The sequence below is a fragment of the Lissotriton vulgaris genome, chromosome 3_1, assembly GCF_964263255.1.
Source record: "Lissotriton vulgaris chromosome 3_1, aLisVul1.2, whole genome shotgun sequence".
Classification (NCBI taxonomy): domain Eukaryota; kingdom Metazoa; phylum Chordata; class Amphibia; order Caudata; family Salamandridae; genus Lissotriton; species Lissotriton vulgaris.
The window spans coordinates 432,831,987-432,851,575 of NC_141689.1; the positions used below are offsets into that span (position 1 = coordinate 432,831,987).

General features: G+C 41.9%; 1 protein-coding gene across 10 annotated transcripts in view; it reads right to left on the reverse strand.

The window, feature by feature from the left end:
* Nucleotides 1-19,589, reverse strand: part of MIER3 (MIER family member 3) — a 214,617-nt gene that overhangs the window by 156,100 nt on the left and 38,928 nt on the right. For all 10 annotated transcript variants that reach the window (XM_086960653.1, XM_086960660.1, XM_086960659.1 and 7 more), the window contains 2 exons: nucleotides 17,882-18,002; nucleotides 3,955-4,025 (listed from right to left, as the gene is read on the reverse strand). In XM_086960653.1, the coding sequence (XP_086816779.1) occupies nucleotides 3,955-4,025; nucleotides 17,882-18,002 (192 nt within the window). The remainder of the gene's footprint in view (nucleotides 1-3,954; nucleotides 4,026-17,881; nucleotides 18,003-19,589) is intronic.

Here is a 19,589-nt window from a genome sequence, read left to right on the forward strand (position 1 = left end):
GTCGGGGCTAGGATAGGGCACTCAGCAGTCACACCAAGCGTTATCCACGATCCGGAGTACATAGAAATTCCACAGGCACACTCACGGGAGGGAGGGGGGAGTTGGGATGAGAGTTTAGGTAGTTTTCTTTGACCACTTCCTCTACATAAGACCTTGCTAACAAGTTTCCGTCAGGGGATGGCCTGCTGTCATGCTACACTTTACACTGCCTACAAGGTGATATCACTGTTGGTTATACTGGGATAGTGCCAATTCACCTCGCCGCCGGGCCCCCGGGATGCCGGCTAAAACGGCTGTGTACACCATTTGGCTACAATGTTCTTGTGATGTGAAGATACTGTGCAATGTATGTCTGTAAGTGCTTATGTGACGACAATGGCTTTGCTGTTAATAAAGGTCTTTTAATAATAAAAAAAAAAAAACTGGCAACAACGCAGAAGTTATACATTTGTCTATAGATTGCATGGAAGACGCTAGCCCAGTGGATAAAATTAAAGAAACTATTTAGACATCTGTCCATGTAGTATTATTCAAGATAATCCTCAAGAGCTGTCTCAACGTCTATGCTATAAAGAGACTACTCACTTGGTTTGGACTTGAGAAGAATGAGTGTAGGAATCTGGCTCTGCATATACTATACCAAAACGAGGTATAGTGTGTACAGAGTTCAGTGGAGCCGAAAATGTAGGCAGAGGTAAAAGTAGAATGCAACTTGTTCTCTGATTTCCCCCTTTGCTTGAGCCTAACCCCAGGAGCTTTGCTCCCACAACCTAGTGGCCTGCTCGTGAGCAGGCACCAACTGGAGGCACCCTATCCCCCATTGGGTAACATTGGGCCTCTGCACCTGGGCGCCCTAGTGGCGCTGAGGTTGTTACAAGAGTGTATCCTTGACCCTGGAGGAACACTTGTTCTAACCCCAGAATACCAACTCCCACAAAAAAGTACTTACCTGTTAACCGATAACTTCATTTCTCTCCATAGGAATACATTGACGGTTTATCCTTGAAAAATGTTTTACCTGTGGAATTGGTTTTTGTATTGATCTTTGTAAAAACTGCAAAGAACTGAACATTGCTTACTTACCTTTTCTATTGCAAAATGTCCCAGTGTGATATCTAGGTGTGTAACATTGAGTAGAAAAAGTAATCTAGAAAGTAATTCAAAGTAATCTAACAGTAATTTCCACTGTATTGAAAGCATTTACAAACCTGTGACGAAGTAATTTTCATTCAGCTTGCTTGTATTGTTCAACCTGCCTTGAAAATTATCAAATACACTTACCTGTGCCAGCTTTGCTTGGTTCCAGGAAATAAATACAACTAAACACTATACTTTTACACAAATCAAATTGGTCTGAGTTTAGTCTTTGAGTGTGTGACATCATTTACTGATTGAGTGTGTACAACAAACTATTTACTTTTACCTCTGCCTACCTTTGGGGTTCCACTGGACTCTGCACACTATACCTCATTTTGGTATAGTATATACAGAGCCAGCTTCCTACACCCACTACCCACAAGATGTGGTCATATAGTGGGTGTAGGCACTCTAAAGGTAAGTAGCAATTTGGGCACTATCCATCACTCCCTAAATTTTGTATTTAGGTGGCGCCACTGAAACCAGGAACTCAGATTTGACGGATCAAGAAGAGAATAACACAGAGGTGCAAGAAAAAGCAAGTGCTGAAGACTGCTGTGGACTTTTGGCACCAAACACTGCCTGCCGTGCTAAGTCTTGACAATCGTGACAGAGCGACTAGTCCTGCACCGGACCAGCTTCCAAGAACCCTGGGAGACTGCCAGCCCTTCGCAAATTGCCAAGCACTCTCCCTTGGAGTAGAGGAGCTACTCCCCTGCAGTCACAGAGAAGCAAAATCCAGTTTATCGAGTTGCTGCTCCCCAACCAACCTGACGCAGCTGCCACCCAGAAAGAGGACCCTGAGCTCCTGAAGGTCAGATCTGTCCTCCTACCAATTGAGAGAACACCAAGACCACCCAGAGTCACAAGACCAATACCCGGGGCACCGTGCCTCTTGCAGCAAACCAAAACCGTGAGAGTCCAGTCGGGACTCCAATGCCTCCAAGACAAAGCAGCTATCAAGAGACCTGCGCACCGCAGAGACCCACTTCCAGAGTGGCCCAGATGTCCTGCATTTGCACACTCATCCGGCAAGACCGACAACTGCAAGATTCCAAGTTGTACCGAGCCCAGCCAACCTTTTCGCTCTACACCAGAGCACCTCAGCTCAGGTACCAACAAACAGACTGTGCTCCCTTGCCCTCAAGGCCGATGTGGCTCAATTCCCCATTGATAGCTCCGGGACCTGTCCCCTAGTCCCCCGCTGCAGTCTGTTTCTAGGTGGTCCTCCTTCCCGTTACCCGCATACCGCACACAGCTGCCAAAACGATAAGCACCTCTGCACCCAGACGCCGGAGGGCAGGTAACGAGAATCTGCTGGTTGCACTTTGGACCTTGGCCCACTACGACCCTAAGTTCCGAAGGGTTCCCCACATGCCTTTTCTCTCATAAGCACTATGCATAAAGGACGCATTTAAGTCAACATTTTACTTGCCTGCAAAAATCAAACTCTTGAAAAGTACGTACTAGCTATGGCAGTGCTTGGTGTCAAAACTTATATAAAACTGCGGCTTATTTTTCTAAATTGGGCTCAGATTTTTTCTGGAGTGTGTCTCTCATGTATTGCCTCTGTGTGTATCAACAAATGCTTAGCACTAATCTCTGATACGGATAACTTCTTGCCCACACTATCACAAAAAAGAGCATTTTGGGATATCATTTGTACCTCTGTAAGCCAGCGGGGATTTGCCTAGGCTCTTTACACAGTGTATTTCTTTTTGGTCTACTATATCAAAAGCCAGCTTCCTACAGTAGCCCAAAGAATAGGACAGGGCATAAAGACACAGCTTTATCAGGCAATTAAGGAAACACTCATCCCAATACACCTGCACTCAAAGTGGTCATAGTTTCAGGACAAATAGAGATTGCAGACTGCATATATGTGTGCCAGGACAGTACCTCTTACATTAAGAACTAAATTCTAACTAACATTTGCCAAGTCAACAAGTAGTTCCTTTGAGACCTACTGGCTCTGTCAATGTCTTTATGCATTCTGCATAGCACTGGCAAAATTGTGCCTGCTGTACAGTGCAAACAAAAGTTTTTTTAAAAAAAAGTGCAATAAGGTGGCTGCATACTTTTGTATGCACAGCTGCATTCTTTTGTAGGCAAAAGTGTTTATCATAAGCGAGGTGCGTGGCACGGACCCCATTTGTTGTCCCTTTTCATTTTTCTTTACTGATGATGGAAGAGAAGCATACTGGCGAGAGAGAGAGAGCAACACAGAGTCCGGTGGAGGCTGGGATGGTAGAAGCACCATGAAGGACACCGGTGCAAAAGATATGCACTCTCGTGGAGTGTTTAACCAAAATGAAACCTAGTAGTTCCCTATAAGTGAGCAGCGAAAGGACAAGATGGACAGCGGTCCTTGCCCAGCTATTGGAAAAACTGCATAATTAGCCCAACTGTGAAGTCAGACTTCGTTACGCTCTGAAATGCTTCAGGCGATAATGGCAAAATTAACAAAAATAAAAGCATCACATTCACACTTGTAAACTTTTATGGGAAATGGTTTTGTTCTTGTATTCCTCTGCACCCCCCCTTTACTAAGGGCTTTAACACAATTTATTTGCTTATATGTAATTTGCATACTAATATGGGTTGTTTAAAAGAATAAATTGTTGCCTCCTAGAGACAAAACAGCATTAAAAAAAAAAAAAATGTTACTTGTTAAAAATATGTGCTCTTGGATCATGCTCACATACAAAGTTACTAGTGTACATGAATATCTGAGAAAACCACATTAAGAAATGTGTTTCTTTATAAACGTGTTGCAGGACAGCTTGCAGGACTATTGAGATTTATTATTAAAATTACCTTTCGCAGATCTTCAGATGAGTTCCCATAATCTGCTTCTCCATCTTCACCATCAGACTCAGTCATTTTTGCTGTATTTGCACATAAAGGAAAAAAGAAATATTTGACTATGTACTGGACTGATGCTTTTCCGACAAGTTAGGTTTACTTGCACAATGTTCATCAGAAGGACTATAAAAACAACCAAATAAATCCCATTTCCAATGATAACCTCTCATAAACTGAAAGGCGTACCTCCACAACTGAACATACTCTGGTGCAAATCAATGCAGATAATCGACAGAATGAGAGACTACATTGAACTCCAAGTTGTTCAGCATTTATATATTTTCATTAACGCACAGGAAGCCAACATGATTTTATCTCTCAAAATATGAACAGGCTCTGGTTAACCTTTTATTGTGGGCAAAAGAGTTGATAGTAAGTTGATGCAGTTAACTTGGAACATTCTTTACCTAAAGTGGAACTAAACCACATTTATCTAATTTGTCACTAAGCTAGTGATTGCCCTGGTTATAACTGGTCATAATTTCAGTTATATGCTGCATTACAGACTTATATCCTTTATTTTTTCGGTAAGTGCTCAATTTCATTTTGTGAGTTACTGACCAAAAAAAGTGTACTGAAATCAGGTGGAACGATGTCCAACCAAGGAGGTACTCCTTTTACGATGAGCAACTAACATCTTTATGGGAAGCCCTGGCACTATGAACAACTGGTGATAACTAATTATATATAAATATGAGCTAAAGGACTTTTTACCAGCCTCCAAGGTAGGGGGGTGGGGTGGGACACTGCCTATAGGTTGCGCAGTAGGTCAGGACTAGAACACTTCAATTTCACCAGAATAAGTGGAGTTTGTAGCATGGCTGTGGCACATGAGTGGCTATGGAAAGTCAGGGGTGGAGGTGTGAGGCTCCATGGAAGTTTCTGGATCACTGCTGTTATTCTGGTATGCAGAGCTGGGGCCAAGCGTGAGTTTATCATGACTCATCTGGCATACATATATTTACCACTAGTTCTGTGATGCACCAGTGAATACAACATTGGTCTACAAAGTTCTTTGTTTCTGGCTCTCATTTTCAATGACTGACTGCAAGGTTGGACAACCTACTGGGCTGAAGCCTTAGCTGCTCAGTGTTCAGTTAGAGCGTTCGGAACCCCAAAACCCATGACCCAAACAATGTCACCACCTAGTGAGATCAGTGGTTCAGCAACGTTCCCACAGTTCTCCTGCCCAATTAAATGGAGAACGGGTACTGTTGCTGATGCCCTGGCAGGGCACATTTTGTTGTTTACAAAATCATTACTGGTTTGGTCTTAAACAGAGCTAGATGAAATAGTGGACCAACATCCACCAGGATTACCCCTAGGAGAACTCATTTTTAGTGCTCTCCTATCAGAAGCACACCGTTGAGGTCAGAATGTACTAGTGATGGGGACACCCAATGGGCTGAGACCCCTATTGAAATCCAAGGCCTCAACAGTCCTCACTAGTCCTCTCTCTTATCTGGACTTCACCTTTAGGGCTCAACCATGGCAGCCAATAACAATATATGCAGAACCGCACAGCCAAGTGAGATTCAACAAACTGTTTTGAAATCTGGGTAACCTCCCCAGCCCAAAAGAGAAAAAAAATGGACCTCATACCAATTAACTAGACTTTCCCCAGGGGTGGCGGGGGGGTGGGGGGGATGAGTGGTACCGGAGTGTTAAATCGCACTGGTAAGGTGTTGCTGGCTTATCAAGTCAAAGATGGGCAATGTTTCTACCTTACAACACAGGTGATGCTGGTCTGTGGTCCGGATTCTTTTTTATGTCTCTGGTGCAGCTAGACTTCAGGGGGGAACTTTTGTCACATGGGCCAGTCTTGGTTCCTTTTGGTGAACTTCACACAAATTCCCCGGTTATCTAGACATTGTGATGACCTTTATGGGATAAAACCAGATGTTACTTAAAGTGGTTGGATGCCAATACCTAAGTGCTACGGTGGACCCGGAGGGCGCTCCATGAATTTTTAAAATGTTACAGTTCACGGAGATACAGTTCCAGCTGGGACGCCCTTAACTTCACACGCCATTAGGGACTGCTCCCTAGGCGTATATATGTCATAAGAAGTGACTTCTGAAATATACCTTCGGCAGAGCTTGTTCTAATTTATGCCCAGAAAACGTTTTGGCGACATGTGTGGATACATAGTCCCCCGCACTACATATTCAGCAACAGTGCATGTTCCACAGATGGCTTTAAGCCACTGATCTAGTTGTATTTTCAGCGCCCTGATAAAGGAATTCACTTACGTATAATATGTTCATTGTTCATTGTAATGTTGGGTGGGGCTCCTTAACATTTGATGTGTTAAGTATTTATTCATCTGAGTTTATTGGTGTGTTTATAATAAAATATTTATGTATTATATAAAAGAAAAACATGATTTATGGTATATATTTTTGAAGAATAAAATTTGAAAACCAGAGGTCTGTTGGGCAGTTGTAATTCTACCTTGGATGTAATACCCAATACTAAATAATTGTATTGGAGAAGTGTTCTTTTTTATCTATCCTGTTGTTCTCCCAGCCTTCTTCTCCTTACATATTTATTCTCTCAGGGACCCGCTGGTTTTCTTCATATAAAACCAGCTGTTTACCCTAAAAGGCAATTTAGTTCCCCCTCTCAGATAGGCCTGCTTCTGATCACAAGACCAAACCTTATCCAGCATCCAAGCTTCTTCATACTCTGCACAAGAGTTGCCAAGCGCCACCTTCTTGCAATGCACGTGCTCTGTACTGGTGCACTGAGTCCCTTGAAATATAACAGCGTACAGCACACTGGTTCAAGAGGACTAGTGTTAATGCCTCTACAACATCAAAGACTGAAAGCATGAACCAACGAAAGTTCAACATTTTTCAAGGATCTTCGATTCCAGACAGGTACATATTTCTCCTCCGTTTCCTGAGCTCATGGTTTTCTGGAGCAAGGAACTACTGGATATATTATTTTATCAGCAGGGATGTGGAATTCCTATAGCCCAACGCCCAGGATATATTGTTTGGGGTCATTGGTTTTCATGAGTATTTTGTCCTTGGGACAAGTAGGCCCATCCCTCTGCAGCACAAACCCTTTGGCTGACAAGTTTCAGTACCACATTACGGATCAGTGAAGGGCACTGTCTTCAGTTAAGATAATAAGTTTGCCCATATGTTAATGCTATTCAAACTAGTGTTTATGGTTCATTAATTGAAAGCATTATTAGGATGAGCGCTCTAAGTAATTGTTGTAAGCTCCGACTGCGCTACTGACAGTGGTTTAAGTATAAAAATGTGTACACACGTTTTCAAAGTTTAGCAATATGAGGCTATGTATAATGCTCCCAGAATGTTTTCTGATTTGATGCAAATATTTGTAGATGCTTGAAAACAATACTGACGATTCTTTGCTTTCAAAGTAAAATGTTCATAAAAAAATGAAAGCAGGAAAAAAAAATTTGCTAAACTACTGTAAAATTTCAGGTACCATTTGTTTGCAGCATCATTTATTAACGTGTTGATGCATGATGGTATTTCCCAAAAATATTCGTAATGGGGGGCGTGGCTTGGATGTCGGTGAAGATGGCGGCGTAGGGTTTTCCTCCTCCCGTGGCGACTGACTAATCTACTGTTTTTACCGCCGTACCGGCTACTATCCTAGTGGTAATGCCAGTGACGCAGAATAAATGAGAGAAGGCATCAAGGTTCGGTTTTGGGGAACTTTCAGCGTGATTGCGCGGAGAAACGAGACGGAGAGGCTAGCGGTGTGAGGCGAGTCTCCCGAACCGGGACGATAACAAGGCTTCCTGGTTAATGCTGAGCTGTTTACGGAGGCTGCTCACAGAGGCTCTGAACAGTACAGAGTATGAAAGGAGACTGAAAGGAGCCGTAAACCACAGTCTGGGGCAAAGTGCTATGTAAAATGTGCAGATATGAGGACAGGCTAGTGATCCAGACTGCCTATAGATAGAGAAGTGTGAGAGCTATTAATTCAAGGCTTGTGGACTGTACCCTGCATTCACAAAATGGCGGCCGTATACTGAATGATTGCGAGACAACTCGGTTAATTTACGGTGCCACAGTACAAGGGCCTCCATTCCATGACACATAATTCCTGAATACCTGACATGGTGGACAGCTACAAGGATCCATCCTAGAGGCGCATCTGTGAGGAAGCCCTGGCCTGTAATTGGGGATGCTCTGTTAACAAAATGGCAGACACTGCTGGTGTCTAACTGTTGCGCATCACATTCCACACCGGAGAGACGCAGAGTAGTAATATCGCATCCCGGCCTGCATATGTCAATGCTTTATGAAATCATGAGAATATGAAATCACGATATCAGTATTTATACATCCCCATGAATGCATCCCCATGCATCCCCATGAATATATAAGGGGGGACCAGACCTTACACCAACCATACACCCATCAGAGAACTTTGGCCCATAGGTGTCACGCCTAGTCATACTACTCTGTATGCTGTCTGGCATACTGGTTTTCATCGCTCGCCTGCTCACCTACTACACGACCAGCTGGCTCTACATCCCAGTGTGACACGTGGAGGTTGAATATCTAAAAAAGCATGCTTGGTGCCCTCACACAGTCGCTCTGTCTCACTGTCTCTCAAATCTAAGTAAAGGTGAACCAAAGATTTACGTCGGGCCCCACATCCAGACCCATCATGGGCGAGAAGGAAGCAAAGAACCTCAAACAGTTTAAAGCTGAACCACCGACTCCTGAGTCACTGATAAAGGGGAAGTAAGACCTCAATGACACTATGGACATGATATTAAACAACTTGGCGGAAGTGCACGATCTGGCGAGATCCACAAAAGAAGAAGTCACGGCAATCAGACAAGACATCAAAGACACTAATCTCAGACTAACTGAAACGGAGGCGAGGATAAGCCGACTAGAAGATTATGAAACAAAGATTTGCAAATCAGTTAAAACCTTATCTCTAGCTTCAGACTCTATGTCCAGGAGACTAGCTGAGTTCGAAGACAGGAATCGAAGGGGAAACCTTCGCATCTTTGGCATGCCGGAAGGTTCAGAAGAAGCCTTTTGCGCTTGTATAGAATTCTTGGAGTCATGGTTCTCGCAAGCAACTAAACTAACCTTCCTTCAGCCACTTGAATTCGATAGGGCGCACAGAGTACCAGGCAGACTCACTCCGAATCAGAAGGGCCCTAGGCCAATTGTCTGCAAGCCTTTACGTTACCAACATGTGGAAATGATATCTTTTATGCGCAAGAACCATCACATCCTGTGGAAGTCCAGCAAGATCTACATATCGCAAGATTATAGTAAGGAAACAGTTGAGATAAGGAAGGAATTCCTTGCTCTCCGCCCAAGACTCCCTTTCGTTAGGTCACCAGTTCGGATTCGATTCACGGCCCAGCAAAGTTTGGAGTAACTATACATGGCATTCCGACGATTTCTTGAAGGCCCGGAGGATAAGCAGATGGACACCTCGACACCTGGTGCTTCAGCGATAACCACATGAGTACCCTTTCATCTCACATATGTGTATTTTGTAATATGTGTTTTTCATTGCATTGTTGCCATAGAGGGCTTTGGCTTTGTTATTCTCGCTATTTCCTGTTAATGTAACAATACTGGTACATATTTGTTCATGGGTCTATTCATATGGGGCCGGACTTTGAATCGGTTGTACTTGTTGTTACTGGTACTTGTTATAGTTGGCAGAGTTGGTAGTCTTAGGGTCACAACACATATGAAGAAATAGAATATTAGATATGGAGAAAATTATTTCCTGTTAATGTAACAATACTGGTACATATTTGTTCATGGGTCTATTCATATGGGGCCGGACTTTGAATCGGTTGTACTTGTTGTTACTGGTACTTGTTATAGTTGGCAGAGTTGGTAGTCTTAGGGTCACAACACATATGAAGAAATAGAATATTAGATATGGAGAAAATGTATTTCTGAGATCGAAATCCTGTTTGAGATAATCTTGTCACTATGCCACTATGAGAGATGCTGTACTGGGAGATGCTTCCTGGGAGGGCATACCCTGTATCTTCCCGTTTAATAGATTTGCTCTTGCCCGACATACCTGTGACAAGTTGTTCTAAGTGATGCTATGTTTCCGTGCATTCACTTGTTTTGTTTAATGTTTCATTTAGGAATTCAGGATCGGTACGATCCTTCGCCATGGGAGGGAAGCTGTTTTCCCCAGTCGCCATGCCTACTGCATTTGTTCAGGGTGCGGAGGGTGGGGGGGGGTTGGTGAGTTGGGGGCGTGGATGTTTTATTTTGATTTCATTCTGTTTGTCATGTATGTAGCTGTTATTTTTTGTTTCCTCACAACTGTTGGTTGTTACTCGCATCACACAAATACTGTTGCGTATTGTCCTATAATATGTCTTTGCCTCAGGTCCTCTGACTATCCTGATTCCACACTAGTCTGGCAGATCATGTTGACGGTAGGGATTTTCGGAAGCAGAACTAATCCTAATTGGGCTTGATCATTCATTACTTCCCTCATGACACACTCCACTGTTAGTACGCCACTTGGTATCACCAAGGTGGACAACCTAAAAATAATTTCACTTAATGTCAAAAGTCTTTATCAGCCTATAAAGAGACAGAAAATTCTGGAATACGTCAGAAGGCAAAAAGGAGATATAGTCCTACTGCAAGAAACTAAGATTGATGCTAATCAATTTAACACACTTAGGAGTAAGGTCTGTAATGAAGTCGTGGGGTCTGCTGTAATGAGAAAGAAAAATGGCGTTTTAACACGATTGGCAAAAAAATCGAATGTTGAGTTACTATCTTTTACGGCTGACACCAATGGGAGGTGGGTCACAACTAAACTGTTCAAAGATAACACAGAATTCTATGTCACAAATGTCTATGCCCCTAACACGAGCGACTTGAAGTTTTGGTCTGAGCTAACCAAACAAATTGATACTATCCCTGACTCAGCTGTACATATTCTGGCAGGTGATTTTAATCTACCCTCTGATCCAATACTCGATAGGGACTCTAGGTGCGCTTTCCGTAGCAGTAGAGCACACAAGGCCTTTACTAACCTCTGCGCTTGCTTCCATCTAATAGACTTGTGGAGGTTGCAAAATCCCACGGGGAGAGAATACACATTCTATTCACCTACTCATGACTCTTATTCCCACATTGACTACCTCTTCATTATAAAGAATGGTATTCCGAGAATAGAAGAAACAGCGATTGAACCCAGGGTCTTGTCTGACCACTCTTGTATCTCATTGTCCCTTTCTAACGTGAAACCATCTATCTGTCAGTCTGTTTGGCGTCTAAATGAAGTATTAGAAAAAGAGCAACATCGGTTGGCCATAGAGTCCGCCATTAAACTGTACCTGGAACATAATAAAAGGGGGGATACGTCCGATTTAACTCGTTGGGAGGCTCTAAAAAGCACTATCAGGGGTGTTCTTATCAAAATTAAATCATCCATAAATAAGGAGTACAATAAGGCTTTAGAGGAATTGGAAAAAGAAATCTCGGAATTAGAAGGTAAACACCTATTAGATCAGAACGCCGATACACTAAACAAATTAGCGAATAAGAAATATGAATACAACAAGATAGTTAGCAATAGAGCTGGGGTCTGGTTGAATAGACGAAAAAGATTCAAACTTTGCGAGTCAAATAAAGCTGGCAAGAGTCTGGCCTCGTATTTGAAATTTAAAATACAAAAGAACACGATTAACAGTATCAAAGACCATGCAGGAGTGACCCATTCAGACCCTGATAAAATTGCTGATATATTTAAGGATTTTTACGAAAATCTTTATGCCAAAAATAAAGAAATAGACGAGACCAAAATCCAAACCTATCTAGGAGAGTGCGACCTGCCTTCCCTATCCCCGGAGGAACAGCTGGACCTTCACAGTCCGATCTCCGGTCTTGAGGTGGAGAAAGCCATCAAATCACTTAAATGCGGGAAGGCCCCAGGCCCAGATGGGTATAGTGCCAAGTTCTATAAATCATTCCCCTCGATTTTGCACAGCCCCTGTTAAATTTGTTTCAGGAACTTACGGAAACTGGTGAACTAAAAGGTACATTGTCTGAAGCACTCATTGCTGTTTTACCTAAAGAAGGGAAAAGACCCTACACTCCCTAAAAACTATAGACCTATTTCCCTCGTCAACCTTGACTGCAAGCTCTTTGTTATGATCCTTGCCAATCGTCTCCAGAAAAATCTACCAAAACTCATTCACCCCTCCCAAGCTGGCTTTTTAAAGAACAGACTGTCCAGCGATAATACCAGAATACTAGCACATGTACTAGAGAAGGCGAAACGTATCAATACCCCCACAGTAGCTATAACATTGGATGCCGAAAAGGCCTTTGACAAAGTAGACTGGAAATACTTGGAGGCGGTGTTAAATAAATTTAATTTAGGGAAGACCTTCACGAAACTGGTGATGTCACTATTTCTGTCCTTCTGCCGGAGTTCGAGCCGGGGGTGCGCTTTCTTCCTCCTTCCGTCTACAACAAGGTACCAGGCAGGGGTGTCCCCTCTCCCCTTCACTATTTTAATTAGCTATTGAACCTTTCCTTCACCATATAAGAGGTAACAATGGTATTGCGGGAATTCCATTTAACAACTGCACGATCAAACTAACCGTATACGCGGATGACGTTCTGATAGTTTCTGAAAAAGCAGAAGAGGCTATATCTGTCCTCATGTCCACCATCGATAATGTTTCATGGGTGTCTGGGTATAAATTAAACAAGGATAAAACTGAGGTCAAATTGCTTAACAATATAGGCGATAAAAAAGTACTGGGAGGATCGGGACTAACCTGGCAGCCGAACTGTTTCAAGTATCTTGGAATAGATTTAATTTACACATTACATATCAATGAGAATCTGATACTGAAGAAGATATCTACCTTATTAGATGGATGGTCACCTAAATAACTCTCTTGGTGGGGCAGAGCAGAGACCCTAAAAATTATGGGGACTCCGCTGGTGAACTATATGGCCAGCATGCTCCTGATGACTTTTTTGGAAGATTTTTTAAGCAAGACTGATGAGCTATTTGGTATCTTCATTTGGCAGGGGAAGAAACCCAGGATATCAATGAAGAAGCTACAGCTTTCTAAGAAATCAGGCGGCCTGGGTCTCCCCAACTTCGGAAATTACCAGACGGCTTTTCTCTGCAAACAAGGCACGCACTGGCTGGCAGAGGCCTCGCCTTACTCCCCACTATGGCTAGACATAGAAAAATCACTCATTAATAATACACCTCTACCTGCTTTACTTACTATGGATCTTTCCCACCTGCCACACTCCAAATATATACTACTTAACACAAGGCGAACCCTTTTAAGGTTGGAACAGTCTAACAAATCTAACTTAAAAATCAAAAGGTCTACAATGGTATCCATATGGGGGAATCCCTCCCTTAAACTTGAGGGTAAACCTATGCACTGGACATCCTGGGCTGCCAAGGGTATTAATCTAGTGAGTGACCTATATGACGGAACACACCCTATGCCGTTCTCAGCGTTTCAATCCTTATATAACCCGACAGCTGTGGATTTCTATGATTTTCTAAAACTAAAAGTTCTGATCTCTACGCGTTCCCTCAAGACGTATACCCCTTGGCTTCTGAGTCAAATTCCCTGCCTTTAGGAAGCTGGTCATTTTCTCTCTAAGACGTACAGTCTCCTCCTTCCTTTTCCCAAGAAACCACATAAATTAAGCGAACTTAAATGGGAAGCTGAGCCTAACTCTACAGGTCTGACATTTGACTGGGAGAGGATTCACTGCAAGGCCTTCACAAATAAAATCTCTCCAATCCTACCCCAGACCAAGTATATGCTACTAAACAGAGTGTATTGGACCCCGGACAAGCTCTATAAACTTCACTTGAGAGACAGCCCTAATTGCTGGAACTGGCGATTCATCTGTTGGGGACCTGGTTCACATGCTTTTTAATTGTCCCTCCCTGAAGCTGTATTGGGGGAAAATCTTTGACTGCATAGAGCACATTTTTGCTATACAGCCTGCACGGGAATTTACATATGTCCTTTTGGGTGTCCTGGACCCAAATCTAGTTAATGATTATGACCGCTATCTGTTTGACCTACTACTCACTCTAGCCTGTAAAGTTATCTTATGTAAATGGAAGAACGCCTCGGAGGTGTCCTTTAAGATCTGGCAGGAATGGTTATCCTTTTTACGAGGTGCTGACAACCCTCCACTGCATTCTTCCCCCTGGTGGGTCCCACATAAGAAACTTTGGAAATCCCTAGACGCTTCATCATTTTCGTTTGACCCTCCGTGAGGCATGGTATAGGCCTATAGTGCGAACCTATGTGTACAACGCTTCATGATGAGATGGAATACTAGGTACCATGCATGGTATTCAAGATGAGTTATTACTGATCCTTATGTACTGATATCATTGTACTGTATCACTTTAAGCAAGCTCTATTTGACACATCAGAGACCTGAATGTAGATTCTCTATACGCAACATCCACTGGTTACACATGTAACAGCTGTTGACATGTCCTGTCTAACTTGGATTTTGTTTTAATTTACAGGACATCATGTACACGCTTGCGCATATTGGAACTTGCATCGTTCTGCCTTATGTACTTATTTATTTTCTCTAAGACAACAGATGTGAGCTCATGTCATGTATGTATTGCTTTTATTATTTATTCCTTTCTGTTTGTGTCTCTTTGTTAAATAAAAATGATTTGAACACAAAAAAAAAATATTCGTAATGGAATATCAGTGTAACCAATTTCAAGAAGATTATGGGAACCAAAAATAAACAAGAAAGGTCTGAAATTGGTGGTGGGCTTTATAGTTTTGTCAATGTGTGACTTGTTTTGGCATGGTTTATGTAAAACCTTATTGCGGATGGCCATAGACCATTATAACAGACATTGGCAAAATCAAAAATTGTTTTTTGGTCTCAAAAAGCAACACTGCCACAGTAGTTACTGGCACTTAACAAAACTACTTTGTGTGCAGTATGCTCCTTGTGAAAGAGCAGAATGATGTCACTCACAGTGAAGGAGGGGGAGAGGAAAGAGAGGAGAGAATTTTAATAAACACAAAGGTCACAGTCAACGCCAGACCAAATTAGGGGCCCAATTATTAAGGAAAGTCTTAAAAGAGCACCATGGTATATGTTCTTGCATTTAGCGCAGCTTTACGGCTTTCATGTATTCCCAATAATTTACAGAAGTAGGACAAGAAATAGTACTCCCAGAAAATATTTGCGAACTGCATTTTAGCACGAGCAAATATACATGTGTAGATATGCTCATGCGAAAATCTGAGTGTTTGCAAGTTCACTTTCATTGCAACCACTTTTTTCCCCCAACTCCGTAAGAAGGTTTACGTCTGCCATTGTCAGGAGTAAATTTCCAACATTTCTCAGTATGGGAAAAGATTAGAGAAGAGTTGTTGAAAACCCCTAAAACATGCAAGTTAATAGGTTTGCACATATTCAAAAGGGCATTCTATCCCTGGAACTATTGCTTACCACTACCTTCAGCCCCAGTATGTACATTTGCTGAAACGTGGTAACATAAGGGGATTTCAAGTATTGAAACACTACTATGGTATAAGCCCTGGCATAAATCAGAGAGGCTATATCAGAGCTTTTATATATTAACCCCTTCGATGCTTGTGACAAGGTCAACTCATCATGGGTGTTACCTGCGCTGTGCGTTTGACGAGTTGACCTTGTCCCATAACAAGGGATTTTGAAAATTGCAGCGCAGCACGGGAAATAGCAGCAGCAATGATGCGGATAAGATTGCTGCCATAATTTGTGCCTGCACTTCATGGCACCAACGGGGCAAGTGGATTTTGTTACAGAACAAGTATATTTATAAAGCAACCCGCCCCCTGGACAAGTAGAAATGCTATTAAATTCCACACCCCTGTATCAAGTTCTATGGTGATCTCGATCCACATCTTGACCAGTAAAGAAATCACCCATTGCCATCCCCAGGTAAGGGAAATAGGGCAGTTTGACCAAATAAGCGAAACCTTTGCTAAATAAAAGGTAGACTAATGTGTACAGCGGGAATACAGGATAACAGGGCACCATGCCATGTGAAACTTACCCTTATAGCATGCATACAATAGCCATAAATCTGGCACAAGGCTAGATATGGAACCACAGTGACAGGTGCTAGTATGAATGAAGTGGAAAGCCCATGGGTAGACATTCTACGCAGGTACAAGCATATGAGTTAAATAAAATGCCTGCCTCCTTCTACAGAATAATGCTGCCACTTCCTCACAGTAGGGGATACAGACAGCAGCAACCCTTAACCAAGGCTGGCATGCTTGACATCAGAGCTAGCCTCAAATGTGAAGCAACCAGAGTCTGCTCACAGACTGACATTTACAAGAAGAAAAGCAAAGCAGACCTAAAAACACTGTGTGGGTCATTTTGTCCATGCAAAGTAGTCCGTTTACTTTAACACCACATTGTCTCCGATTAGATTGCACAAGATTTACTCTTGGATAGGATACATTTAAGTTTAAATTACTTAAATAGTGCCGAGCCGGGCACACTGTACAGACTGTCAGATCACCTCCCATTTACTGGGCGCCTGGCTGGGCCCAATGTAAGTAATTTTCTTCCCCTAACTCTTTGAAGTCACTTTCTTATGGGTGTGCACATTACCGCTCTGACAGAAAACCAATTTAACCCAGGTGTCCCTCAATGTTAGGTCCTGATGAGACCTCATACCCCATGAGAGGTCGAAATGCCGTCGGCATGCTTGCAAAGCGAACCATTGTACTCCGCCTCCGTCATTGTTACAGAAGGCTGTAAATGATTACTGTACATTGCTTAGGTGGCCTCTTTTTGTTCTTTTGTATTTTAGAAACCTTAATGTATGTCACAACATGTCACTTGTATATATCGGTTCTATTCTCACTTGGGACACCGTACACCACCTTTCCATTGTTACAGGATTGTTCTTCATAAATTAGAATACATTTTACGTACTGGGCTTTGAATGTTTCTTCTGAGCTAGTACATCTTCTCCCTGAACACTGCCATTGTGCCTAACAATTACTATTATAAGTATTTGTGTTAATGTCTTATTTCTACAGGCACTTTTAATTTCCTTACAAGCGGCACTGCCATGTTTCAGCCTTCTAAGGCTGTTATTTATCGGTCTTTATTTCAGTCAATTTGTTTCATTATTCCCCTTCAAAGATATAGGTTTATCCAAAATGGTAATTATTCTGCAGTTTCTTATTAGGAGCCAAGATTTAGTGGCTTCTTTTTTTAAACGGGAAAAAAATTTAAGACATTAAGCCAAGATAACTTCTAAGTAGTATGCAAATATATTCTATTAAAAGTGGTCTTCAATACTAAAAAAAATACATATATATATATATATATATATATATATATATATATATATATATATATATATATATATACACACACACACACACACCCACAGCATATGGGCAGGTTTATTCATTTTTATGACCTTAATGAAGACTTCATGTTGAAGACATAATTTTCCGACCATCATGTCCATAGAGCTAATAGAATTATACTTAATAGCATTATCCTAGGGAAGTGTATAAATAGCAACATTCCCCAATTAGATGTTTCACTAGTGTCAACATACTGCAACACTCTGAAAGCTCCACCAGCAGCCACAATTGAGAATTCACAATTTGAGCATTATTTAAGCTAACCAACAATACAGTACCCCATAAAGTTAAAATCCTAGTTACCATGTTCAACAGTGTTGAAAAAAGGACACAATCTGGTTTCTACAAGCCAATTTTCCACAAGAACAAATGATATATTATACTTTAAATAGCAATGTATATAAATAGAGATTGCCTAGTCATTTGTAGACAATTTCATACATCGTAAGGGTCGCGGGAAGAAATCGGTTGCTTCATGGGAAGTAACAGAGGGTGTCAAATCATCAGCAGAGGATTGGGTTTCTTCATCATCACCAGACAAAAGGTCCTTTGCGATTTCCTCCTTAAACAAATAAATAAAAACATTATTAATAAATTTGGCTTCAGTCTTTGAGGTCTATAGGCTTAAAGCATTAGTGCTTGATGTAGGCCAAGCAGGGTTGGATGCATGCCAGATCTTCAGGATAGTTCTACAACATACCTTAATAGAATGAATCTAGAAGTTTACATACTCAGGGGCAGATTTGATATTTGATTTACAAGCCCCTTGCGTCACTTTTGTGACGCAGCTGTGGCATAAACAATGTAGACAGTTTACAACGCGACGCATCTAGGGAGATGAGTCACGTTGTAAAGCTCTGCGTCACATTATACCTGCGGCAGGTATAATGTATGTAGGGTGGGCGTCCCCACGCAGGAAAGCCTCATAAAAGTAACGCATCGAAATCTAAACGATTTCACTGCACCACTACTAGGATGCTAATGTGTCAAACCCTTACTCCTGCATTAAGCAGGCGTAAGGAGTGACGCAGTGTAGTGAGAATAGGTTTCAACATGCATTGCTGGAGTTGCGTCATGCTTGCAACACGATTTCAGCAATGCGTGACTTTTGCGCTAACAGAGGAGTCAGAATTTCTGACGCATTAGTCAATCCTTGCGCCATGGTGTGCCGTATTGTAAATACTGTAGTGAATAGTCTGGGAAACCCAATAAAACCCTTGCAGGCTTGGGCAATGAATAATCAAGAGTAAAGAATGCCTACAAGGGATTTTGTTTATGAAGAATGTATAATTATTAGGATCTATTTGAGGGGTAAGTCATATACGAAAAAACTCCAAGGTGTCTAAAGACAACAACACTAAATGGGAAATGATGATACAAAGCACACGAGAAATCCTAATTATGTAGAAATATTTATATTTTTTATATACCAGAATTAAAGGAGTACATGCATAAGAAGCACATCAGCAAAAATGTCATGAAACGATGTAGAATCAAATTAGTCAACAGTTCATAACAGACATCAACTCCCAACAAAATTAAAAAGTAACAGATCTCCACAAGAGAGTAAACGTCCCCCAGAAGACAATACATTTCTCTGGAGTTGATGAAAAAGTCGACGTTTCGGTCTTTATGGCATCAATCCGTTAGACCATCATCAGGACAATTGTTTTTTGCAAATAAAGACCCTTCTGTACTTGATAAAGCCTAGGTAAGGCCTACGCATAAATTGTCACCTAAGTTTGAGATTGCGATCAGGACCGTGATAGAGTCACTGATGGACGGTACAGATACATTTCTGTCTAGAGACGCAGCATGAATGGCAGAATACTCTTCTATGCGTTATTATTCGAATTTATTTGACGAGCAGTGTCGTATGGAAAGGCATCTGTCGCCTCGTGCCTCGACTTTCCTGCGACAGACGCCTTGCCATACAGATGCCTTTCCATACGTAATTTTATATGCTTTCAGTCTGAGCGATCATTGAATTTATATCAAATGTAAAGGAGGATTTCCGAGTTAGATGGACCGATTATCAGAAGATGTTCCATGTGTCCCCTGTCTCATGAGAAAGATTTGGGTCACGGATGTCACGAGATGGAATGTCCTGATACATCCTGTATGCGATTTGTCATTTTCCCCCATCAGG